Raw genomic sequence first — 27,667 nt, forward strand, 5'->3', positions numbered from 1 at the left:
ACAGTTTATTTTCAGCCAAGTATGGTAAACTATTAGTGTTGTGAAGGGCCAGATTAAACCGAATATATATATTTATTTATATATATATATTTAATTGTATTTGTATATTCTCTAATATTCCTTGATATCCCTTGTATATTCCTTGTACAATATGCATTGAATATCCATTCTAGCCTACTGAACATCCCATAATAGTCTCCATTCTACTATTGGTCGAGACCTTGGTGCCAGGCTGCCATACCCCTCAGACCCAGTTCAAACGTACCGCTCCACATGTACGAACAAGTCCTAGTTCCGCGTAGGAATCTGACTACCGCACCACTAATGGGACTATTTGTTCATAGTGCGTATATATACTGCGCTACTAAAGTAGGACTTCCTTTTCAGTCCAGTTTCTTACCCTCCAATAGAGTCACAGACGTAAAGCCTCCCCGCGACGCCACGTGTGGGAGTAAGGCCAAGTTCGCCTACCATCGGTATTGAGACATCGTGTATATTAATATTTGAATAGTCATATTTGGCACTATATCGTCGAGTTGGACGTAGTCTATTAAGCTAATAATAGTCTGTTAATATATAGTGCTTCGTGCGGTGAGAATACTACCGTAGTCAGTACCCCATCGTTTCGGGCAGAGAACTGGCTGCTTATCCAGGGTGGTTGCCCCCACGTGAAGCTGCACCCGAGGAGCCCCAGAGCCGACGAGCGAGTGGACCTGTATACCGGATTATTCTACCGACGACAGCCCGCCTTCCCAGGCACGGATTATGCTTTGTATACTTTGATTATTCCATGGATAAAGACCCCCGACACTGCCGTGTGTTGGAACCCCCCCCCCCCCTGGAGAGGACGCAAGGTGAGGAGACGCTCTGCAAGACGAGGTCGCTTCACGTCTCTCCTCCGTGGACCGGATGACGCCGGCCCACAAAGAGTCCACCTGCTTTCATCTGTGGTCCAAGGATCGCCGGCGCATTGAACGGCACTACAGTGGGTTCACCTGGGATACCCTTGGCCGGATGAGGCAGCCGGATTCTACCCCCCCCCCCCTTCCTACTCCTGTCGGCTTACAAGCGACCGGATTAACCCCCCCTAGCGTATCCAGTATATAATCATTAAAGTATCATTGCTGTTATTCCTTAAACTATTCCAGGTCGTATATGTACCACCTGCGCCTTCAGAGATTGGACATTCTCTATTGATATACCGACGAGTACTCTTGCCATAAAAGTGCATACTAATTTCCATTCATAAATGTGATTGATTTGATTAAGTGCTTGCTCTACACACCATCGCTGTGTAGAAATAAAGACCTATTTCTAATTTGTACATTTGTGTTGGATCCGTTTCATCTACGTGACAGTGTTCATCATAATATATTTATGCCGTGTACTGGGTGGCAGAATATTAAGTACAAAGGTAGTGGTAGTAAGTATCATATCTAGTAATACAGTCAGGGAATTGTACCCCTCAGTGACAATTGGTCCTTCGAGCCGGAGGGTAATTAGTGTAATATTAATATAGTGTTATTAATATTGAAATGGCCTATGATGAACACTCCACGAAACGATCCTCCTAACCAACGCCCGCAGCGCGAACTACGGCTCCCTCAGTACTTAGAGGCCTACGCTGTCAGTCAACAACCTAGTCTTCTACTAACAGTAAACGCGGTAAAACTAGAAAGTAAAAGTATGTCTAACCCCAACGCCCAGACTACCCCGACCATAGAGGCCCCTACGGGCTCTAATGTAACTGACCAAGTTCACGGTGGGGACCAGTGGGAACCAGACATGACTTCACACCCCGCCAGTACTGAAGAAGTAGTCCCCGACGAGTCCCGGGAGGAATACAACGCTACCGAGACAGAACTCGGCACGGAAGAAGACGGGGAGAGCACCGTGGAGATAGAGCTCCAAGGCTCCGCAAGGAGTACCCCGAGGGAAGGCTCCCCTATACAACCGCCTTCTCCCAGCGAGGCAGAGAGGACCCTACAGCAGGCCTTCCTCATCAGCCTGAACGCCGCTGCTGAACGCGACCGACTGCAGATCCAGCAGCGGAGCGAAGAAGAGCATATACGTCTAGAACTAAGACGCATTCAGAGAGAAGAGAATGTGGCCCGAGACCGAGCAGACAGCCAGCGAGCAGCTGCTGGTGCTCTACGGGACGCAGAGCGCGACAGACAGCAAGCGCAACTAATAGAACAGCTGTTCAGACGGACAACACCCTCTCCCTCCGCCAGAGGCTCCAGGAACTCGTCTAGACACACCTCCAGGGCGGCATCCCCTAGCCGAGTAAACAACCCTGAACTTGACCAACAGACGAGGTCTATACCCCCCACAGACCACCTCCCCCCACCGGTCCAAGCGAGACCTAGCAACCGGGAAGGAGCAGCATATCCTGTGGAGAGGCTAAACCAGAGACTACAAGCACTGGATGACCTAACTGAAGACGAAGAGGAAGAGGAGGAGAACCACGCCCGACGACAGCACAGTACTCTACCGGACCAGGAGGTCCGGTACAGCCCAGGCTATACTCCCGCGGAGCTGCGCTACAGACCCCCGACTCTATACACGGGTGAGCACGACACACGACCCGCACCGAGGAACAGCACCTGGACAAGCGGGCCATGGTACACTGCCGGTACCAGCCCATACCAAGGAGCGGGAGGAGACTCGCCTAGGAGGCCTCTCCCCCAACGCTCGCCGATGTATCCACAGTCAGCGTCATACATTGGCCCGCCTATGGTACCCGACTTCACCCAAGAGAACCGGGCCCAGTATACGGAACTCCGCATGTGTCTGGAGACCATGTTGGTGGATGTATTGGATGAACGCCACAAATACGCCATCCTACTGAAGCACTTAAAGGTACCCCGCGCACATAATATAGCGCTCGCCTACGCGACTTCCACCACCCCATACACAGCAGCGCTGGTAGCATTGGACCAGAGGTATGGGCGCATATGGGATTACGTGATCCAGGAGATCCGACACATCGACCGCTTACCCCCAGCAATAGACAATCGAGCACTGGACGACCTGTCCATCAGAGTGCAGTCCCTGGTAGGGATGTTGGGAGCGCAGAGAGAGAAGGGGAGGCATGAACTTTACGCCAACTCAAATGTGGAAAGGATCTTGGAGAAGCTGCCGCCCGCTCGACAGGAGCGTTTTAGGCGACAGAGGGACCACCGAGACCCGAATGGCCCCGAACCGAACCTCCTCGATCTAGCAGACTTCCTGGCGAGAGAAGTCAGCAGCCTACGGCTAGATACATTCGGACGGAGCACCCCTGGCTCCAGAGAAGGAACCAGACGACTAAATGATGGAAGAAGATCGGTGACTGTGATGCACCAATCGGAGTCAGTACCGAGCAGCAGGAGCCACAGTACCCCCTCCAGAACGGAGAAGTGGAAGATAGTGTGCCCCTACTGTGAGAAAGAACACTGGCTAGCGCAATGTGACTCCTTCCCCAAGCTGAACGCGGAGGAAGCAAGTCAATGGATAAAGTCCAACAAGCGCTGTTTTCGCTGTGCGCGCTCACACATGGCAGCCGAATGCCGCTTAAAGAAAAGGTGCACCAAGTGCGATGGAGCCCATCTGGACATACTTCACGACAGTAACAGACGGCGCCCTTCACCCGCACCATCCAGCCGCAAAGCGAGCGTCATGTACATCGATCCCGCCAGCAGCAGTGGAGCCCGAGTACTCCTAAAAGTAGTGCGTGTGACACTAAGCTACCAGAATAAAGTCCTGGACACTTACGCCGTCCTCGATGACGGGTCCGAGAAGACCCTTCTGCTCGCCTCCGCTGCGGCCCAGCTAGGGCTGCGGGGAAGCGAAACCCAAATGACAATTCGGACAATAAGACGAGATTTGAAGACGATAAAGGGCGAGAATGTCTCATTCTCTATCGCAGCAAGCGGCCAGCCTGAGCGACGGTACCAGATTACAGACGCTTTCACCAGCCAAGAAATAGGACTGTCGCGGTACACATACCACGTCGCCAAGCTGATGGAGAAATATGCACATCTGCGCAAGTTACCGATCCCGCTCATAGACAATGCTATGCCGACCCTGTTGATAGGCTCCGACCATGCAGACCTCATTGTCCCGATAGACCGGGTTCATACCGGACCCCGAGGCTGTCCTGCAGCAGTCGAGACCCGTTTGGGATGGACTCTCCAAGGCCCGCTCGCCAAATCTCTCAACCGAAGTACAGCCACTAGATGTCTCCACTCCCGAGTGACAGAGGGAGAAACCGCACTCCTGCAACACGTAGAGCGGCTATGGACCTTGGAACAAATGCCCTTTAAGAACGGAAAGAAAGACATTCGCTCTAAAGATGACATTTACGCCATTCACCTCCTCGAGACAGGGACCAAGAGAGTCCCGGTCAACGGCGTGTTGAGATACGCCACGCCACTCCTGCGGCGAGAAGGAATGCCTACTTTCCACGCCAAGACAGACGCCACAGAACGGTACCTGCTGAACACGGAGCGGCGCTTAGCCAAGAACCCCGCCCAAGAGAGTGTATACCGCGCTGAGATTGAGAAGCTCATCACAGCGGGACACGTCACAAAGATGGACATTAAAGAGGCTGACCAGACCACTGAATCGTGGTACGTGCCTCACCACAAGGTCCATCACAACGGTAAAGACCGCATAGTATTTAACTGCAGCTACCAGATCGGATCCCAAAATCTGAATAAAGAGTTACTGCCCGGTCCCACACTCGGCCCCTCCCTACTCGGCGTTCTACTCCGCTTCCGCCAGGAAAAGGTGGCCATCAGCGGGGACATTAAAGGAATGTTCCTGCAGGTGAGATTAGTAGAGGCGGACAAGCCCCTGTTACGGTTCCTATGGAGAGAGAAGCCAGGAGATGAGCACCCAGCCATCTACCAATGGGAAGTCCTCCCCTTCGGAACGACGTGCAGCCCCTGCTGTGCTACATTTGCACTACAGAAACATGTAGCAGAGGACCCAGCAGCGGACGAAGAGGTCCGACACAGCGTAAAGAACAGCTTCTACGTAGACAACTGTCTACAAAGCCTTTCAACCCAAGAAGAAGCCGAGGCTCTCCTGATTAAACTCCGCGCCTCATTGATCAAAGGCGGCTTTGATCTCAGGCAGTGGGCCAGCAGCGATCCGCAAGTACTGCGCAGCCTCTCCTCCGAGGACAAGGCAGCCAGCAGCGAGACCTGGATGGCTACAATCCCGGGAGAAGCCCAGGAGATGACCCTGGGATTGGTGTGGCGATTCAAAACAGATTCGCTTCACTACAGACACAAGCCCCTGACTACGGAGCAGGGAAGGCCGGCGGCGGCGCCGACCACCAGACGGAGTGTGTACACAACACTCGCCCGACAATATGACCCGCTAGGATGTATTCTACCGTACACCACCAGGGCAAAAATGATTGTACGAGCATTGTGGGACAAGGACCAGGGCTGGGACGACCCCATTCCCGCACATCTTGCATCCACCTGGAGAGAGTGGGAGATGGAGCTCCACTCACTCCCAGGCGTTAATATGCGCCGAAGCTACTTCCCACCCACGGTGAGGCCAGAGACATGTAAAATGGACTTACACGTCTTCAGTGACGCCTCAGAGGTCGCATACGGATCAGTAGCCTACTTGCGGGCCCAAGAGAAGGGGGGAGAGATCTACACAGCATTTGTCCTCGCCCGCTCGAGAATAGCCCCACGCAAGCAACAATCTATCCCACGTCTAGAGCTCTGCGCAGCCCTAGCCGGAGCGCACCTAGCCACGCTCATCCAACGTGAGCTCACCATACCGGTGTCTAGAACAATCCTGTGGTCAGATTCCACGACGGTACTCGCCTGGATCAAATCGGACTCATGCAAGTACAAAGTCTTCGTGGGAGTCAGAGTCACCGAGATTCAAGACTTAACCGAAGAGTTAACCGGAGAAACAGAGTGGCGCTACGTTGATACAAAACAGAACCCAGCTGACGTCATCACCCGGGGGATGCCCCTGGATGACCTCACCCGTCGCAATGTCTACAGTGACGGCCCCGCATTCCTAAGACTCCCGGAAGGACAGTGGCCCATGCCTATCCCGAGGGAAGCAAGTCCAGAGGAGGTGGAAAATAAGAAGTCTGTGTTCTGTGGATTGAGCACCGTAGCCTCCACCGACCCTAACATAGACGATTGCACGTCCATAGAGAGTGCACAACAAAGAACATTCCTGCGGTACCACCCGGAGTGCAAGTCCCCCGCTGATATGTCAGCAGCTAACTACGAGGAAGCAGAATTGCTTCTACTGCAGCGAGCCCAGAGAGACAATTTGACAGAAGGAACAGTCGTCATGATTATTGATCAATCACTGCCCAGAGCTATGTGGCCGGCCGGCCGCGTAAGCAAAGTGATCACCGGTGCCGACGGCAAGGTCCGAGCAGCTGAAGTGCTTGTCCAGGGTCGCACTTACACCCGTCCCGTGGCGAGGCTCATAGAACTGCCCCGACTCCCAGACACAATCGATGATGACCATGACCCTATAACCCTATGACTTTGTGAAGTTGACTGACCCCTACAGCAAACCCTTATGTGTAAATAGACAACGCGATTAATCTGTCTCTGTTTAACTGATTAGGTCTGGGACCAATCAGGGGGTGGCTGTTGTGAAGGGCCAGATTAAACCGAATATATATATTTATTTATATATATATATTTAATTGTATTTGTATATTCTCTAATATTCCTTGATATCCCTTGTATATTCCTTGTACAATATGCATTGAATATCCATTCTAGCCTACTGAACATCCCATAATAGTCTCCATTCTACTATTGGTCGAGACCTTGGTGCCAGGCTGCCATACCCCTAAGACCCAGTTCAAACGTACCGCTCCACATGTACGAACAAGTCCTAGTTCCGCGTAGGAATCTGACTACCGCACCACTAATGGGACTATTTGTTCATAGTGCGTATATATACTGCGCTACTAAAGTAGGACTTCCTTTTCAGTCCAGTTTCTTACCCTCCAATAGAGTCACAGACGTAAAGCCTCCCCGCGACGCCACATGTGGGAGTAAGGCCAAGTTCGCCTACCATCGGTATTGAGACATTGTGTATATTAATATTTGAATAGTCATATTTGGCACTATATCGTCGAGTTGGACGTAGTCTATTAAGCTAATAATAGTCTGTTAATATATAGTGCTTCGTGCGGTGAGAATACTACCGTAGTCAGTACCCCATCGTTTCGGGCAGAGAACTGGCTGCTTATCCAGGGTGGTTGCCCCCACGTGAAGCTGCACCCGAGGAGCCCCAGAGCCGACGAGCGAGTGGACCTGTATACCGGATTATTCTACCGACGACAGCCCGCCTTCCCAGGCACGGATTATGCTTTGTATACTTTGATTATTCCATGGATAAAGACCCCCGACACTGCCGTGTTTTGGAACCCCCCCCCCTGGAGAGGACGCAAGGTGAGGAGACGCTCTGCAAGACGAGGTCGCTTCACGTCTCTCCTCCGTGGACCGGATGACGCCGGCCCACAAAGAGTCCACCTGCTTTCATCTGTGGTCCAAGGATCGCCGGCGCATTGAACGGCACTACAGTGGGTTCACCTGGGATACCCTTGGCCGGATGAGGCAGCCGGATTCTACCCCCCCCCCCTTCCTACTCCTGTCGGCTTACAAGCGACCGGATTAACCCCCCCTAGCGTATCCAGTATATAATCATTAAAGTATCATTGCTGTTATTCCTTAAACTATTCCAGGTCGTATATGTACCACCTGCGCCTTCAGAGATTGGACATTCTCTATTGATATACCGACGAGTACTCTTGCCATAAAAGTGCATACTAATTTCCATTCATAAATGTGATTAATTTGATTAAGTGCTTGCTCTACACACCATCGCTGTGTAGAAATAAAGACCTATTTCTAATTCGTACATTTGTGTTGGATCCGTTTCATCTACGTGACAGTGTTCATCATAATATATTTATGCCGTGTACTGGGTGGCCGAATATTAAGTACAAAGGTAGTGGTAGTAAGTATCATATCTAGTAATACAGTCAGGGAATTGTACCCCTCAGTTACAATTAGGATATATATGGTATGGATTACTTACTCTTATAACTTATTACTATCTGTGGTAGCTCTAGTCTCCACCTACACAAATAGTTTTTGTGCTGTCCATTGATCATGCACCTTCACGTGGTAGGCACATTAACTGTAGGTCAAACTCCCCAAACAAACAAGCACACCATTGATTTAATTGCCATATAAATCACATACAAAGATCTAACTATTACTCCTCTCTGAACATGAATATAAAACAAGAAGGTGATCTATTAACTGTGTAAACCGTATGCAATATTCATCATTGATATTTGAATACTTGAAATCTGTATGAACTGGGATGATGATATGGGGGTGTGCTGTAGACTTTGGGCTAGATCCACAAAGAATGGATTGCACGGAGCTAGTTGCACCCTTACTTACAATTCATTATGAATTGAAAATGGGGGACCCTGATGTAAACAAGACGAAAGTCTTTCTCTGGTCTGCATCCCCTTAAAACTTTAACTGCCACACACGAGATATCTCGGGTTTCCGATAGTTTTTTTATTATCCACTTTTTCTCCCATTTTCTATATTTTCTCCCATCCCAATTTCGTAACATCCAATTCAACCCTCCCCTGTCACGAACGCTGTTTCTTGCCTCCCACAAGCCGGCTGCAATGTGGACTAAGTCATACATAGCACAAGTCCCCTCCGGTACTTGAGGTAACAGCAGTCGCATCTTTTCACCTGCGCAGCTCGATCTCTCAGTGGCGAGGAGTAACGCGTGGGAGGCTCACGCTGCCCCCGACACTTCCTGATTCTACTGCGCAGGCGCACCAACCGACCTGTAGGAGTCGCTGTCCACAACGCCCGATCCCCACCCATCAGTTTCCCACCCCCTAATACGGCCAATGTGTATTAGTACGGACGACCAGCTAAACTGAAAGCAAATGTGGAGCGCTGGGCTCGAACAGGCAAGCCCAGCGTCTCCAGATTTCGTGGCGAGCGCCTTGCCCACTACGCCACGTAGCCGCCCTCGGGTTTCCGATAGTTACGTTGAAAGCCACTCACGAGATTTCTCGGATTTTTTATTTTATTTTTAATTTTTTGGGATCTGAAATCATATTGCATCACGCGAGCCTACCCGAGTATACACGAGCGCCGCCGGCGATCATATGTGGAAAAAAGTTACTAAACAGTCCTGGGAAGAGGATTTGGACATAGAAATCACAGATGCAGACTGGCAGGATACGTGGACCTACGCAAAGAAATTCTCGGTTTGCAACCGCACCAAGGCCATCCAAATTAGAATATTGCATCGCATTCATATTACCCCCGCCCGTAAAAGTAAAATGGATCCCAATACATTCCCACTTTGCTTTAAATGCAAGATAGAGATTGGAAACCACGTCCACTGTTTTTGGACCGGTGTAAAACTCCAGAGCTATTGGTACGACATTGTAGAAGAACTGTCTGACATATTTCACACCCCCATCGAGCTGGATCCCCTCTGCCTTTTGCTGGGCCTCCCAGATATTCATGTTACCAATTTCAAGCATAAGAGACTGTTCAATTTGTTGACATTTGCTGCTAGAAAGAACATCCTATTGTTTTGGATCAAGGACGAGGTCCCGTCAATAAGGTCATGGCACAATATCATAATGGAATGCATTCCCTGTGAATATATTACGTGCATGCTGCATTCCAAGTTGGACACTTTTTATGAGATTTGGGACATCTGTCATCATCTGTCATCATCTGTCATCTGTCACATATTGGGCCTGCACTATCCACCACTGTACTCGCCGGATTTCCCCATTACCAGTAACCTCCCACTGCTGCCTTGTTTTGTCTGACGGTACTGGCATTGTAATACTGTACATGTACACTTGGCTACAGTAATGCTGTACATGTCCTCTTGGCTGCAGTGATACTGTACATGTCCTCTTGACTACAGTAGTACTGTACATGTCATCTTGACTACAGTAATGCTGTACATGTACCCTTGACTACAGTAATGCTGTACATGTCCTCTTGACTACAGTAATACTGTACATGTCCACTTGACTACAGTAATACTGTACATGCCCACTTGACTACAGTGATACTGTACATGTCATCTTGGCTACAGTAGTACTGTACATGTACTCTGGGCTACTAGGGAATACACGGTCACATGCACACGTTCACACCACACATGCATGTACACATAAAACAGATACATAGGTAAAGCACACGCACATATGGGTAGGTAGAACACACATATATATAGCACACAAGATAATGCACACACGTGAAAGCCACACTTATTTTATTTTATTTATTTTTATTTTTTATTGTCATTTCCTTATTTAATTTTTATTGTCTTACTTTTTTGTTTGCCTGTCTTGTGTTGTTATTACTGTTGTTAGTGTCATTATTTTTATTATTGTTAACGGTATTGTATTGTGATGTCTTGTTCTATGTTGAAAATTGAAAATAAAAACATTTATAAAAAAAAAAAAAAAAAAAAAAAAGTTGTGTGTATTGAGCCGTACTGTATTGTACCCATTCTGCAATCTGTTAATAAAATTGTCATTCAATCAATCACCGTGCAGATTGATTGATTGAATGACATTTTTATTAACAGATTGCAGAATTGAAAATGTTTCTTTTTACCTGGGAATCGATACCGGTACCCAACGGTACCTTTTTTCTGTACTTATACTCTCCCTCTCTGAAGTCTAAACTTCACAACACACAATCTAAAACCCCTTACCTCCCTCTCCCAAACCGTTCCTACAACAATAACAACAACTTGCAAAGGAGATCTTGTATCTCAATGGGACTTCCTGGTTAAAAAAAGAATATTAAAAAAAAAGAAAAAAAAAATTTAAAGTTTTGAGATTTATTTTTTGTTGTGATTTGCTAATTGCATCATTTCAAATCGCGATTTCGATTTTTATTTTTTTTTATTTGTATTTTTTTTTATTTTTTTTTTTATTTTTTTTTTTTATTGTTTTTTTGATTAATCGATTAATTGTTCAGCCCTAGTGTGACGTGTGTGAAATTTGTACAGTAGGTCCCAGTGAGAATTGCAATCAGTGTGTAGGCCTACTGTGTATTTACACTATCCTAATGTTGCTTTGTTGGTTAAAAAAATAAATAAGCAATTTAAATCAGAATATGTTCCATTCCATGTCTGACTATTTCTGAATCTATTGACCATTTTAAGGAATGTTTGGTTACTATTGGGCTTCTAGCCTTCTACTGAACTTATTGTGAATCAGCTGATAGTGTTTTGGCTAGACTATACTTAATAAATAGAATTGCATTATTTACAATATAAAAATATAAAATACCTTTTTTTCATTAGCAAAACCTAGACAAAATCATCTGTTTTCTGCTACTAAATCTAGACAAAAACAAAAAACACAAAATCGAGACTAACACTGACTAAGACTAAAATGCTCAGACCTGTAGTTGACTAAAACTGACTAAACGAAAAATAAATGAAGGTGACTAAATATGATGAAAACGAAAAAAAGGAACATTTGACACATGACAGACTAAAACTAACATTTAAATAGCTGCCAAAATTAACACTGCAGACAGACAGACAGACAGACAGACAGACAGACAGACAGACAGACAGACAGACAGACAGACAGACAGACAGACAGACAGACAGACAGACAGACAGACAGAGACTCACTGGTTCCTTTCCATCCATGGCTTCCATCCACAGCTTCCTGTTCCCCTCAGATAGAGCCTGGAATGTGGCAGGTGTTGTTCTGTGGTAAAAGTACCAAGTGTGACTTAGGATTGTGACGTGATTCCTTCTTCACTTGATCTACTGCTACAGCAGGTGACCACTCCAAGCTATTCATTTGAACAAGCGTAAAAGGGGCACTTAACCAAAGAAATTTGAGAAATGATGTGCAAAATCCAAAATGTATTTAATTTTTTATTTGCATTCCTCCAACAACTGATCAATTCTAGACACTTTTTGACTGTACCATTAAATACATGTCACCCACATCTAAGGGAACCTGCTACATTTGACAGCTAAACATTAACTCTGCATACCAAGCGGCACAGTATAGACACACTACATGCTGACACCGGGCCTGGATTTATATCAATGCTCAGCATTGGTCACGCTGGCCAGTAGGCAAAACAAGGCAAGTAAATGCCAGTCAAAACCATCCTATTTATCCCATTATGGGAAATGTGCTTACCGTTTTCTCCACAGTCAGATAGATACCAATTTCCTCTTTGTTCGTTCAGTAGAAAGCTATACTCTACTAGCCTAGCTTAGCACAAATTAATAGAAGTGGCTATGGATACAGCTAGCTGATCCGTATCTGCTTCCATTAATTTGTGCTGGCTAGGCTAGCTTGTAGCCGGATAGCTTTCTACTGAACACAGAGAGGAAATTGGTATCTATCCTCTTGTCTGACTCTGGAGAAGATGGCAAGCACATTTACCACAATGATGCAGTGTTCCTTTAAATAAATGTCATGCAATGTGTGCTAAATCGAAAAGAAGATCAGGATAAAACCAAATCGTAGCAAGACCCATGGAAGAGGAATAGACCTGAGGACTGTATCAGGACGAAAGCATTTAATTTGTTCTCACAGATGAGAGAACAGATTGCAGGTTTCTTATAATGGCTTCAGTTTCACTTTCACACTTTCAAGTCCTCAATACGTAATCCAAGCACATTCAAGCATCAAAAACGCCCCGATCGAAATTCAGCATTTCCAATGATTTCACGCAGCCCTGAATAATCCTGTGAGCCCATGGCAGATGTACTGAAAGGCCCGCCTGTACGAGGTTCAGCGTGTTCCTCCCATGACATCACAAGAGCTGCCATCTGTTTTCCAGTGGAGGCCTGTTGCCAGGGGATCGTTTGGGCTACAGTCCAGTTTGCCCCAACTCTCTGTCCTTGTAAACCGTTTATCCCGCCAGGCACTGACAAAAAGTTGCGGTGTCACAACACAGAGCGTACCCCGCATCCCGGCGCTTTTCAGAGTTGTGCTTGGCACCGCTCACCTCTCATTCGTCTCCACGTCGAAGCAGAAGCGCTTGTCTATGGATTCTGTCTTCCGGCGGATGCACCATTTGAGAGTCAGCTCCGTGGGGCCCTGGAAGAGAACAGCACACCAGAGAGACATGAGAGGGCTGTGTGTGTGTGTGTGTGTGGTGTGTGGTGTGTGGTGTGTGGTGTGTGGTGTGTGGTGTGTGTGTCCGTGTGTCCATAGGAGAGGTTGCAGGGGACATGTCCCCCTCAGTATTGAGAAAAGGAAAATGTGTCCCCCTCAAAAAACACTTGTAAACACTAATATGAAAGATAAACCCTCTCCAAAAGAGGTAAAAGATAAGGGGGTCAAAACATTTATATATCCTTCTTACCTGTAACTATACTGTATATATTAACCAACAATTTCAGAACATTCCTTTATATTTGTGTCAGCAGGTACCTGAATGTCATCACTTACACCATAGATTGATGCAGAAAAGGCACAAATTGGTGCATAAAAGTTCACCAGAATGCAGGAAATTAAAGGGGACATATGTCTTGCTATTCCTTTCACTATTTGGGCAACTTTACACAATTCCTGTGAGTCTATGGAACACACCTGTAAAGTTAAAAAAATTAAAAAATAAATCATTGTTTTGTATTTCTAATCAAGTACTCTAAAGCAGCATTTTTCCACTTCAAGATTTCAAGCTGTTGTGGGCTGGGCTCCGCCCATAAGCGATTTGAGTGACAGTCACCCACAGTCTGCACTAGCAGACAGAGAGAGATATAGAGAGATTGAGGGGGATACTAAAACATTTCGCCGTGGGGGGGGGGGGCATAATCCCACGGGACAATGCATTGGTAACTTGTTTCAAATGACAATATATACCCCTGTGAATATTATTGCATGGATCGGAATACGGGCACGCCCATGGGAGCGTGCGCAACGATATTTTGACAGTGACATACGAGTGGAGAAGCTCCATCCCAGCACGCGCACACACATTTACACACACACTCCCGCACGGTCGGGAGGTTGTGTGTAAATGCTTGTGTCCCTCTCTCTCTCTCTCTCTCTCTCTCTCTCCCTCTCTATCTCTCTCCCTCTCTTTCACTCGCTCGTTCTCTGCTGTCTGTCGGCACCCGCGCAACCCGGTTGAGGAAGTAATTCCACTCGCTCTGTTGTTGAGCGAATTGTTGATTGTGGGCGGTGACTACAACCAGTGCCTTATTCACGTCAGCAACACAGTCAAATCAGAAAGGCTTAGTTGAGTGGGGGAGGATCTTGTGAACTCGAGACTAGACTGATGAGCCAAAATGAGAATTAGAGACACAGACCCCATTGATACAAACCCCCATTGCTAGAAAACAATTATAAACACTGGAACATTTATAAGACAGGGGACCTTTAAGTATTTTACTCTCAAAATGTCCTGCGGGAGGACCTCACTCTTGAAACCAGTCATTTATAAATTTGGTGAAGAGGTGAGTTTTGAGTTGGGATTTAAAAGTTAGGTGTGTGTCTGTGTGTGTCAGAGGTCTAGAGAAGCATATGTGTATGAATGACTTACAAGGAGTTTTAGGGGTGCGGGCAGACTCATGATTCATGTAACATCGCTGACAAGGGGTGAGATGATATGAAACAAGAAAGTTCAGCACCTGTTTAGTGGTAGGTTTCTGTTCACAGGGTACCATGACCAACAGCCTGCTGTCTTTGTGGTACTTGCAGTAGTACTTCACCCACGATACCCCCAGCGCCCCTGTAGGATGACAGTGAAACAGGACAGAAAGTATTATTTCAACCACAGCTGACGGAATACAGAATTGATGAACCCTTTCACTACCACCCTTTCACTGCGACAATACGCAAGGTTAACCCTTTCACCACCACACGGCAAATGGTTAACCCTTTCACAACCACACTACAGAAGGTTAACCCTTTCACTGCCACACTACAGACGGGCACCCGTCTGTAGTGTGGTAGTGAAAGGGTTAACATTCTGTAGTGTGGTTGTGAAAGGGTTAATTAAATTGAGGGATGGACCGATACCACTTTTTTCCTCACTGCCGATTATGAGTTCTAAAAGGTACCAATCCGATCCATCACTTTACTGAACAGTATAGACTCAAGCCATTCGTTTGGGGTCATTGGACAAAAAATATATTGAGAAATAAAAATAAATTCTCCATTAGAGGGCTCTAACATGCTTGTTGTGTGTTATACCGTACTTTTCGGACTATAAGCCGCGGCTTTTTCCCCCATTTTTCGACCCTGCGGCTTATATAACGGTGCGGCTTATATGTGGACAAAACCCGAAAATCGAAATATTGCTTTTTTTACTGCATTGAAATGTTATTTATCTGTTCCCTTATTTACTTAATACAACTTGTAAATGAGTTAATTCTTGTTATTTGTCCGACAGTATTGTGTCCCAATGGGAGTCATTCTCTGTAGAGGTGGGAGTCATTCTCTGTAGAGGTGGGAACTTAAAGCTCAATATAAGAACGGCCATGCACCACCACCCACAGAATCGAGAAAAAGCAATCAATCTGTCAAACCTTTCCGTGTCCGGGCCGGGTGAGGTTTCCCGTATTGAGTCAAATTAAGCCGCAGGCTCCACCCCTTACATATGGTAATTAAACATTAAAACACATGCGGCTTATAGTCCAGTGCGGCTTATATATGTACACATCATTCAATTTAGCTGCTGCGGCTTATAGTCAGGTGCGGCTTATAGTGCGAAAAGTACGGTACAATCAAATACAGAATACAATCAAAACAGATACAGCCCCAAATTGTATTTATACATGTTTCTTTGATATGATCTCTTTTATCCTAGTTAGGTGCCGGATGGGTGTGGTTTGCCAAATAGAATGAATGTTTGGACAAATGCAGGAAAGCCTTTGAAAGTACATTTTGTATGTTTTTCTGTGATTGACATGTTTACCAGGACACTTTCCGAATGGCAGTGACGTGGTAAATCCCACTCACCTGGTATGCCAAAACGGGTTAAAACAAAATCTAAATGGCACATATCACTGCTGTGGGACGAAAACCTTGCATCTTCAATTTGGGGTGATTTCCATGTTTGAGCGTGATTTAACAGTTGACACAGTTCTATATGTAGTAATCCTATGTACTAGGATTTCTTCACCTTAAGGACTAGGGCTGGGCGATATGGAAGAAATCAATATCAATATCACGATAATCATCAAGACTTTGAAGACTTTTTCTCAATGTCGATACATATCACAATATCCACTCACTTGTGCAAAATCACTGGTTATTTAATCAAGTTGATATTAATATCATTGAACGGCATGGTAAATGTCAAGTGTGATATAAAACCAAAACTGCAATTTTCTAATTACATTCCTTCAAATATTTCAGATGAGATTTCGTGAGGAATTTGAGTTATTATGCGTTTGTTATGATCAATTCAGACAACAGAATTGTGAAACAATCATCACGATATGATCCTATTGAAAGATTATCAATTATCATATTGAATCATCGTCCAGCCCTACTGGGGTCCATGAAACCCATAAAAAGAATTAGTTGACTCTCATGTTGATAAGAGTATTAAAACTTGAAAAAGATCCGTTTAAGGTAGATTTAGAACAGATAAAAAATATGCGATTAATTTGCAATTAATCACGATTAACTATGGACAATCATGCGATTAATCAGATTAAATATTTTAATAGATTGACAGCCTTAATATACAGCCTTAATATATACAGTATATATATTAGTGCTGTCAGGCGATTAAAAAAATGTATCTAATTAATTACAGGATTTGTAATTAATTAACCTAATTAATCGCATTTTAATCGCATAACCATTTTAAGCCTGATATTTTATATTCTATAATCATATTTCAAATGGCATGTGTCCGGATGGCAGAATACAGTACTGTATCTACAAAACCTTATTAACACGATAAACTGACAGCCATAATATATATATATATTAGGGCTGTCAGTTTATCGCGTTAATTAGATTAATTAATTACACAGCAAATTATCGCGTTATGAAAATGAACTCAAAATTAAGTCTAAAAACAAGTTATTTTTTTAAACGTTTTTTTTTTTATCTCATTCATTCCATAAGAACATAGAATAAACATTTACAGACTTTTTTTAAATGGTCTATTTGCATGTTCTTGGTATCTGATTCTAGGGACATCTATGGATCTCAGGGAATGTATTCCCAGTGTCAGAAATACTGTGTATGTTACTAGGCTTGAGTAAATTGTAATGAACCAAATGAGAATATCAATACTTTTTTTAATTTTTTTTATCTTTGACTGTGAATAACACCATGCTAAAATGTACCAGACCTGAAAAATCTAAATCAAAGCAAATGAATAAATGGAAGATGATTAAACAGAAGGTTTTTTAGTACTGAATTCTGCCATCCGGACACATGCAATTTGAAATATGATTATAGAATATAGAATATCAGGTTATGCGATTAAAATGTGATTAATTAGATTAATTAATTACAAATCCTGTAATTAATTAGATTAATTAGTTTAATCGCCTGACAGCACTAATATATATATATATATGAGTAAGAATAGGTGTCAATCTGAAAATTTGATTATTCCATTTCCTTGACCCCAAGGTTTACGTCCCACCAGCAGTGTGTACAGGTGGTGCACTTACACTTCTCCTGGGAGTACAGGTAGCCCTCCATGGTCAGCGGGCCGTGCACTTTACAGTTCTGAGATGCATGTTTCATTCGTTTCATCAGCTCCTCCATCTCCTCCCGGGTGCTCTCAAAGTGGTTCCTCGTCTGCGGGGATCAAATTGGCTCAATCACTTTTCAATTCAACTTCATGTTGAGGCCAAACAAAAGCGCTTTCAAGTCAAGTCAAGTCAAGTAAAAAAAACAATAATGCATAGGGCACAAATCAACACGTTAAAAACACATCATAAGCACAAATCAACACGTTAACACATTGGCTGCCGTTCACGAGAATTCTCGTTTCTGTGGCCCAACGGTTCAGTGCCGAAAAACGCAGATTCCCCCCACCCTTTCATGCATCCATGATGAAACATAATACCGATAATCTAGCGTTGATCTCAGATTGATTATTGATCCAGGCGAGGAATGGCACGATTTATAGTGAAATGCAGTAAAACGCTGTTTGGCTGCGTTTCCTGGGATTACACAGAATCACTCTAAAACTATACTCATATTCACCACGGTATAAAACGGAAATGTATGAATGAAAATGTTTTCAGTTTTTTGCATCTCGACCGGAAGAAACTCAATGACAATCGACTATGTTATTAGATCCATAGCTATAATATTTAATATAGTTTTAGCACTGCAAACACCGGCATTTATCCCCATTGAACAAAGCGCTGGCACTCACGGCCCACAGCGCCCTCTGGTGAACGGCATTGGATGTGTTAAAAACCCATCATAGACACAAATCCACACATTAAAAACACATCATAGGCACAAATCCACACGTTAAAAACCCATCATAGGCACACATCAACACATTAAAAACACATCATGGGCACAAATCAATACGTTAAAAACACATCATAGGCTGGGCAAGGCGCTCGCCACCAACGCAGGAGATACTGGTATCGAGCCCAGCTCTCGGCGTTGCTACCAACTTGGCTGGTCGTTCATACTAATACAATTGGCAGTATTAGGGGGTGGGAAGCTGGTGGGTGGGGATCGGACGTTGTGGACAGCGACTCCTACAGGTCGGTTGGTGCGCCTGCGCAGTAGAATCAGGAAGCGACGAGGGCGGCGTGTCCCTCCCACGCAGACCCTCGCCGCTGAGAGATCGCGCTGTGCAGGTGAAAAGATCCGACGGCTGCCTCCTCGAGTACCGGAGGGGACGCCTGATTGCTTTTACCAAACGGTTCGTGTTTCCGCGTTCCCGTTTTGCGCTCCGATTGGCCACTGACGTTTCTGGTCATGTGACATGTGCGCCCAATCGTGTGACGGCAAGTACTTTGGACGGTTAAGCTTAGGCGCTCTTTCGAAGTTGGTTAAGGTTAGAGTTTGTCTTAGAGCAGGGCGATATCGTGTGACGGCAAGTTCTTTCGCCGGTTAAGCTTAGGCACTCTTTCGAAGTTGGTTAAGGTTAGAGTGTGGATCGTAGGCGTTAGGTAGTTTGCTGCTGGTCGAGGCGGAAATTGGCGCGTCATGCGATTGGGCGCACATGTCACATGACCAGAAACGTGCGTGGCTAATCAGAGCGCAAAACGGGAACGCGGAAACACGAACCGTTTGGTAAAAGCATAGACGCAAGATTGATGCAAGGCTTCGTCCACATTGCAGCCGGCTTGTGGGAGGCATGGCCTAACAACGTTCAAGATAGGGGAGGGTAGAATTGGACAATACGAAATTGGGGACGGGAGAAAAATAGAAAAAATGGGGAGAAAAAGTAGATACAAAAAAAACACATATGTACTGTAGTTAGGTACAAAACACCACATCAGGGGGGTCCAAACTTTAGAGACTAAAAGTGTGTTTTGAGCCTGGACTTAAAGGAATCAACACAGGCTAGAGAATAAAAGTGTGTTTTGAGCCTGGACATAAAGGAATCAACACAGGCTAGAGAATGAAAGTGTGTTTTTGGGGGGGGGCTTTCTGTATTTTTTCACCCATCCCAATTGAGTCGTTATGCCAATTCCCTTCCTGGTCGTTGCGCGCATTGCCCCACTGTTGGCCTGGGGAGGGTGTAGAACTACCACATGCCTCCTCCGATACATGTGGAGTCGCCAGCCGCTTCTTTTCACCTGACAACGAGGAGTTTCACTGGGGGAACGTAACACGTGCAGAGGTTCACGCCATTTCCCCCAGATCCCCTCCCTGCTGAACAGGCGCCCCGACCGACCAGTAGGAGTCGCAGTTTACAACGACCAGGACACATACCCCACGGGCTTCCCACCCGCTAACACTGCCAATTGTGTTAGAAGGGACGACTGACCAAGACGGAGGTACCTGACAACTGGATTAACCGGTTAACCGTCTGTAGTGTGGTAGTGAAAGGTTAACCTTCTGTAGTGTGGTAGTGAAAGGGTTCAATCTTACTAATGTCATCATTTGTTGTCAACATCACTCACATTCTGCAAGCTGATCTGCAGCTCTTGTTTGTAAGGCATGAAGTCCTGGGTCATATCCACTGTCAAGTTGTTGAGTGTTAGAATGCTATGAAGAAATGCCAGGACCTGCCAAACCAAAACAATGATTGAAATGTTAAGGCCAATTGTTATGTACTGTATATTGTATGGTCAAAACTACATAACATACATAACAACATAAACTATAATATCAACCTGAAGGTAAGGCCAGTGGTATACTGTATACATACTCTATGGCAGGGGTAGGCAATTAAGTTTGGCCGAGGGCCACATTTTTTCCAAGCCATTGTATGGGGGGCCGGAAACAAAAACAATGGCTAATTTAATATATTGATAGTGAAAAGATTTTAACTCTGTGACTAACCACCTTATAACTAAGACATACATTTGTGGCAGAGGCAGAGAATCGACAAAATAAACTAGCTGCATAGGTGGCATAATAAACTGTAAACGACATACACATTTGCACTGAACATTATACCTTTGTCTTTTTGCCATTTTATTATAAAACCAGAGACAAGCGCCTCTCTCTTATCGGTCTATCTTACATTACACGCAACCAGCCCGTCTATCTGACAGCCCTTACTGTGGAGCGCACTGGACTATTGAGAAACAATAGGAATTTTCCATTGGTTCTCCCAGTCCACGTGACCATTTCTAGCATTTCCATTGGCTAGTGACAGACATAGATATATGATAAATGGATAGATACAGCGGATTAGATGCAGTCCAGAGAAAACAACCAATCTAGATATTTCAAGATTCTATGCTTTACATCCGCGCATTCTCTTAGAGATGCACACAATTTTTAGATGACAATCGATTCCGATACAATAAAGCAAGTCTTTATCACAAACAAATCCAAAGATATTTAATGTTTTACAAAACCTGTCTAGTGTTGCGCCCGGCTTTAGAGGGTTAAAAGCCTAATTGTATTTTTTATTTAGTTAATAAATGTCTTGTTGTAATTCCTTATATACCTAATGTAGCGCATCTTCTTGAAGCATATTCAGCTTTTTTTGCTCTGATTTGACTTCAGTTTAATTGCATTGTTACTGTTCACATGTGTGGTGCCGTCACAGTCATATATATATATATTAGTAAAGATAAAGTTTGAATGACTTACTGAACTGGTGTTTTAATTTCACACCACACTGCTTGTTTGTTATTTCAGCACCAGGCGCTGTCCACCGACTTTTTTCATGTTGAGCAAGCGCTACATTGCACCTCGCTGCCTACCTGTTATTCACTCTCAACATGGATAAAACAAAGTATAATAAGCAGTCTTTAGGTGGTGGTAGTTTCTTATAGCTTATTCTTATTACATTATAGCTAACATATAGCCTAGCCTAGTTGGTCGGAATAAAAATAATTTCAAACTAAAGTAAGGCCAGCGGTGTATATATACATACTCTATGGTCAAATATACTGTAGGAAACAGCATCAACTTAAAGGTAAAGCCAGTGGTATATATATATATATATATATATATATATATATATATATATATATATATATATATATATATATATATATATATATATAAAGGAATTCAAATCAATCTTAAAGGGGTATGCAGACCTTTTGTGAAATAATCTTTTTCATCAACTCACCATTATCAGATGAGAAGATTTGTTTCATCCTTGTGTGTCTAGTAATTAGGTTAGGTTTACTTTATTTGATCAAGGGGGACAGCGTACATTAATATTTTTTTTTTTTTTACAAATGTACAGTTTTACAGTAAATGCACCCAATTTTAGCCAAAAGGCTAATTTCCATTGGCAGTCCCCCTGCCAGAAGGTACAGGCAAAGATCCTGTGTAAAAAAGGGTTAGCAATAAAAACAGAATAAAATCAAGATAAATAACATTAGAATAAAAACACAACAAGAGCACATAGACATACGATAGGGATACAGGTCACAATACAGTCATGGACACAAGGACAGAGCACATCATGACATTAAAAGACCCAGACATAGACAAACGCACCATATCCACACACACACACACACACATACAAACAGACGCCTCAAGAATTATGGTTGAGCCATCAATGAGCCATTCCCTAACCCTGCACTTGAATGAATGATATGATGTGGACACTCTAATTGTTTGAGGTATTGAGTTCCATCGGTGTGATGCTCTATATGAAAAGACACGCTGGCCGCTTCATTACTTCAGGCAACCTTCTTGCGTTCAGCGGCCCACGTGACCACGCCTAGCACGCCCCCGCGGCAGCGCCAGAGCGGAGCGGCAGAGGCAGAGCGGCAGAGGCGCGCAGGTTGCCGCACGCAATCCCCCCTGTTTTAACATTGACGGTTAGCTCAACTCGTTCGCCGCCTTGCTGTGGAGCCTGCGGTCCAGTTGGTGACAAGTTCGAATCACTTAAATTACATTTTTTTTTTTTACGTTTAATTAATTTATCGCCGGTTAAGTTTAGGCATTCTTTCGGAGTTGGTTAAGGTTAGGGTTAAGTTTAGGCATTCTTTCGGAGTTGGTTAAGGTTACAGTTTGTCTTAGAGCATGGCAATATTTCTTTCGCCGGTTAAGTTTAGGCATTCTTTCGGAGTTGGTTAAGGTTAGGGTTAAGTTTAGGCATTCTTTCGGAGTTGGTTAAGGTTAGGGTTAAGTTTAGGCATTCTTTCGGAGTTGGTTAAGGTTAGGGTTAAGTTTAGGCATTCTTTCGGAGTTGGTTAAGGTTTGTCGCAGAGCATGGCAATAGAATGCCTGTCTTTCTTTCGCCGGAGCAGCAGCCTCTTTCCGCTCTGCCGCGGTCACATGGGCGTCGTGGCCAATCAGAGAAACGCTGAACACAAGTAGGTTGTCTGAAGTGTTCACGCGGCCTGGCCAAATACACTTTTTTTTAAAGGGATTGTACAGTCCCCCCTTGCCGCACCTCTAGTGTTCCTGGTTGAGGCAGACTTGAGGTTGATTAAACTGGACAAAGGAGGAGGAGCCAATCCACACTTTATTTTAAAAACGTTTGTTGCTGTCCATGATAACATTTTAGCACACAGTACCATTGCTGGTTCTCGGCTGTATATGTACGCTACGCTTGCTTCATATCACGGGCCAGGCAAATTAACACATTCCCAGCCAGCCATTAGATGGGCCCCACTCTAGGAAGGCCACCTTTCCATTACAAACGTTCAACACGTTGTTTGTAGAGCTAAATCTATATTTTATATTATAGCTATGGGTCCAATGTCATTGTCAATTGACAGTATGAACCTTCCGTTCAATATGCCATAAAGAATTTTTTTTTCATCAATACGTTCCCGTTTTATACCGTGGTGAATATGAGTGTTATATTGGAATGATCTGGGATAATTCCTGAAAAGCTATTTATAAGGCGCTAAGCTAATAACGTTAAATCGATTGGCGTTTCACAAGCTAGAGTTGAAAATCCAAATGCATATGATCTGTATTATGTTCCATCATGAATGCATGAAAGGGGGGGGGGGGGGGGCGGGGGAAGTTGTTTCTGATTATTGATTACTAATAACGGCATTCGTTATTACCACAACATAGGCTGAGCAGGGGGATGGCTATTAAATCCTTGGACGATCAAGCTGAAATTGACGTCAAATTGCCGGTTGGATTCCAAAAATAATTTTCCAGTTATTTGATCGCCATCTGCTAGATCATATGTCCATTGGCTGATGCCATATTCCTTTACTGCATAATGAATTCGGCGTCGCAAAAAGTATTCCATGCGATCTGGTGAAGCCCTTGCTTCAGGCTAACAGAAAAGTCCGCCCGGAGTGTAAAAAATGTGACACCAAGTCTGCAACAAGGATCACTGCATTCTCGAGACAGCGCCAATACTAGGATCTGGCCGGTACTGCACTTTCGGAGTCCGAATATGCCTTTTACAGCCAAAATACAGCTCTGTGACATTGAATAGGATATTAAAATCAAATAAAAGAAAAAACTAGTTAAAAACGTATATACGTGATTGGCCGTCAAGTGTCGGCTCCCAATCACGTAAAAATACATGATTGGCCGGGAATGTGTTAACATAGACTGAAATTAACTATAGATCTCCCGGGTGACGGTACATCATGTAATTGTATTTTACATACTCAGAAGCATTTTATACTACCTAAACAAACCATTTCAATAGAGAGTCTGTCTGTTTACTGGAGACTGACATCTTTATTAGAACATAAAATGTGTTATTTTTTTCACTCCAAGTCACATTAAATTCATCATGGCACTGCCCAGTGAAGACAGACATCTTGAAATCTTGAGATGTTGGGACCATTTCAACAACCTCTGGGTAAGTGTTTGACAAATGAGTGGCCCGGATTTGTTGTTTAGGTCATATAAAATGCTTCTGATAAAATAAAATAAAATGACATGGGAGATTAATTTCAGTCTATTGCCTGGCTGGGATATGAAGCGAGCAAAGCATAGCAGTTAGGGGTGGAACGCTTCACAAAATCGACGGTTAGGTTCGTATCACGGTTTTGGGCTAATGGTTTTCGGTTTGGTTCGATATACGTTGTTTTTTATAAAAAAAAATATTTAACACTCAAATCTAAACATGCTTCTCATTTATATATATATAAAATAAAAATAAAACGTTTACAGTGGTTTGCCTTAAATAATGTTTGGCACACAAACACAGAACTGACTGAAAAATATAGGCTACATTTGTCAAAGTATTAACTTAGTGCAAACAAACAATATGCTCAGCCAGCACTAGACTTTCCTTTCTTTAATATAAACACAAAAAAAACAATGTCAACAATGTTTAAATTCCCTGATTGTCAGTTCTTTTTTTTTTATCCACTTTTTCTCCCATTTTCTATATTTTCTCCCATCCCAATTTCGTATCATCCAATTCAACCCTCCCCTGTCACGAACGCTGTTTCTTGCCTCCCACAAGCCAGCTGCAATGTGGACTAAGTCATACATAGCACAAGTCCCCTCCGGTACTTGAGGTAACAGCAGTCGCATCTTTTCACCTGCGCAGCTCGATCTCTCAGTGGCGAGGAGTAACGCGTGGGAGGCTCACGCTGCCCCCGACACTTCCTGATTCTACTGCGCAGGCGCACCAACCGACCTGTAGGAGTCGCTGTCCACAACGCCCGATCCCCACCCATCAGTTTCCCACCCCCTAATACGGCCAATGTGTATTAGTACGGACGACCAGCTAAACTGAAAGCAAATGTGGAGCGCTGGGCTCGAACAGGCGAGCCCAGCGTCTCCAGATTTCGTGGTGAGCGCCTTGCCCACTACGCCACGTAGCCGCCCTCCTGATTGTCAGTTCTTAAAGGAAAGATTAGTTTTCCGCTTGAAATTAAAGTGCAGTATTTTTAAATACAATGAAAGGAATATGGCTGGATTTCTTATCAAATGGAAAAGTGTCACTCACTGTTATTTAAAATAAATAAATAAACAAATTAGAAGGCCATCAATATAGATTGCAGCATACATCAAACTAACACACACACACTGTACTGTTTCAAAACAACACTGCTCTGTTCATTCTATTTTTAAAATACGTACATTATCTGTCTACATTTATTTAGACTAACATTATTTAAATATTGAGTGCAACTGTGGTGGATTAACGTAATTCGGTGAGTTGGAACTATCTATGGGTTGGGGGGCCGCACGGACAATTTAGCGGCACGGACCTTCTCGACTCTACCGGTTACCGGAGTTGAATCGAGTTGATAACATGCAGTGGAAAAGCGACAATAGTCCCGGTTGGAGTTAGTAAACACAGTTGTATGTTAGCCTTCTTGGATGTTGAATAAACGCCTATCATTGTCTTTCAACACCCCGCCTCTCAGACTCCCATTTATCCTCTGCTAGCTAGTAGCTACGGTAACATTTCATTGGCTGTATTAGCTGGCGGGCTACCATAGTTAAAACGTGCGTTGTGTTGTACAAACTGCTAACGTTATGGCAAGATTGTGTGTAGGCCTATGTAATGTTAATGGCTATGTTTTTAAAGTCGTAATGAAGATTGATTTATATTTCGCTTGCCATTTCCACAAACTGACTAGCACCTGCAGTGCTGCTGCTGCTGCCTGCAGCCAGCGCTCACCTCTCTCGCATCCGTGCCAAATGAAGTTTTTTTTTATTTGCGCATCCCCTGAACCGAACAATACCCACACGCCCCGAACCGTGGAGGTCGTGCCGAACGGTGTATGGTTCGAATGCGTATCGTTCCACCCCTAATAGCAGTACATGGGAACCAGCAAGTTTGTACTGAACACTAAACAGGTACTGTGTACTAAAACTATTTTCCTGGTGGCCTGGCCTGATATGTGGCCTGCATGCCCCAAAAGAAAATATATTAAAAAAAAATATATATATATTAGGCCAATGCTTGTAGTTGCGACGGCGAGATAGTGAGGTTGAGTTGGTGGACCTCAGCAGGCCTGGACTGGTCATTGGGCTGGTGGCCTGACCTGCTAAATGGCCCTTGCTTAAAAAGTGGCCTGACTATATTTTGCGCTATATTTCCCGACCTGAAGGATTTTTCTAGACCGGCCACAACTGTGGCACAGCAAGGATTACTGGACACACAAGCATGAAACGAACACAGATCTTCTCATCTAATAATGGTGTGTTGATGAAAGAGATTTGCCAAAACGGTGGCCGTACTCTCTTTATGTTAAGGCCAGTGTTACATAATACTGTATGGTGAAATATGCTGCCAGAAACACAGTAGTACTGACAGGCTCCACCACGTCGAACTTCTTCTTGTCCTGGACCTGCTGGACCTGGTACACATAATCCACTGACGACTCGTAGAAGGTTATCCTCTCTTTGTCAACCAGTTCATCATGCTGGAACAGAAGGGGGAAAAAGAGAAACATTTCCAAAATATGCTTGAAAAACCTCTCGTCAATTATGCTTACATACACGTTGATGTTCTTATATCTTTTCATGATATTAAAGTATTGTGTTTTTGAGTAGTAGCAGGCACTAAGGTGGGTCATGTGAGGAGGTAGTAGCAGCAGGGGTGTAAAAAGTACCCAGAAATTATACTTAAAGGTGACATGCATTATAAATGTCTTTTTTCAGTGTCTAGCATTGTATTATAGTAATAGGAGTTAGTATCAATGTGTCTGTGTCTCTAAATACCATATTGGCAGATTGACGTCATTCAGGTCATTCATTTCCTGCTCCATTTAATCAGGTTGTTCTGATTTGACTCGCATGGTGACGTCACGTGGCGAGGATGGAGCGGATAGTGATCCGATTGGCTCTGTGGTTGTAGCGCACCAAACGGGGTTTGACAGAGAGCGAGCGAGAGAGAGAGGGAGTAAGACCCTCGCGACAGAGCACACATACACACACGGGCGTTGCGCTGTCATCTCTCTGTCTCTCTCTCTCTCCCCCTCTCTATCTCTCTCTCGATTCGGGAGCATAACTAACGCCCCGTCTATAGCTGTAGCGAGTGGCACAGTGGAAGACTTCCTCAAACGGGAGAGGGAGAGAGAGAAAGAGAAGGAGACCTGCGTATCTCGCACGCAGCTG

General features: G+C 44.4%; 1 protein-coding gene across 3 annotated transcripts in view; it reads right to left on the bottom strand.

Moving 5' to 3' along the window:
* The window catches only part of ophn1 (oligophrenin 1), a 210,066-nt gene that overhangs the window by 136,202 nt on the left and 46,197 nt on the right, over nt 1-27,667 (bottom strand). For all 3 annotated transcript variants that reach the window (XM_084320252.1, XM_084320251.1, XM_084320250.1), the window contains 6 exons: nt 26,863-26,973; nt 20,143-20,247; nt 17,710-17,839; nt 14,698-14,798; nt 13,068-13,159; nt 11,725-11,803 (listed from right to left, as the gene is read on the bottom strand). In XM_084320252.1, the coding sequence (XP_084176378.1) occupies nt 11,725-11,803; nt 13,068-13,159; nt 14,698-14,798; nt 17,710-17,839; nt 20,143-20,247; nt 26,863-26,973 (618 nt within the window). The remainder of the gene's footprint in view (nt 1-11,724; nt 11,804-13,067; nt 13,160-14,697; nt 14,799-17,709; nt 17,840-20,142; nt 20,248-26,862; nt 26,974-27,667) is intronic.

Source organism: Notolepis coatsorum, assembly GCF_963971535.1.
Source record: "Notolepis coatsorum genome assembly, chromosome: 8".
Lineage (NCBI taxonomy): Eukaryota > Metazoa > Chordata > Actinopteri > Aulopiformes > Paralepididae > Notolepis > Notolepis coatsorum.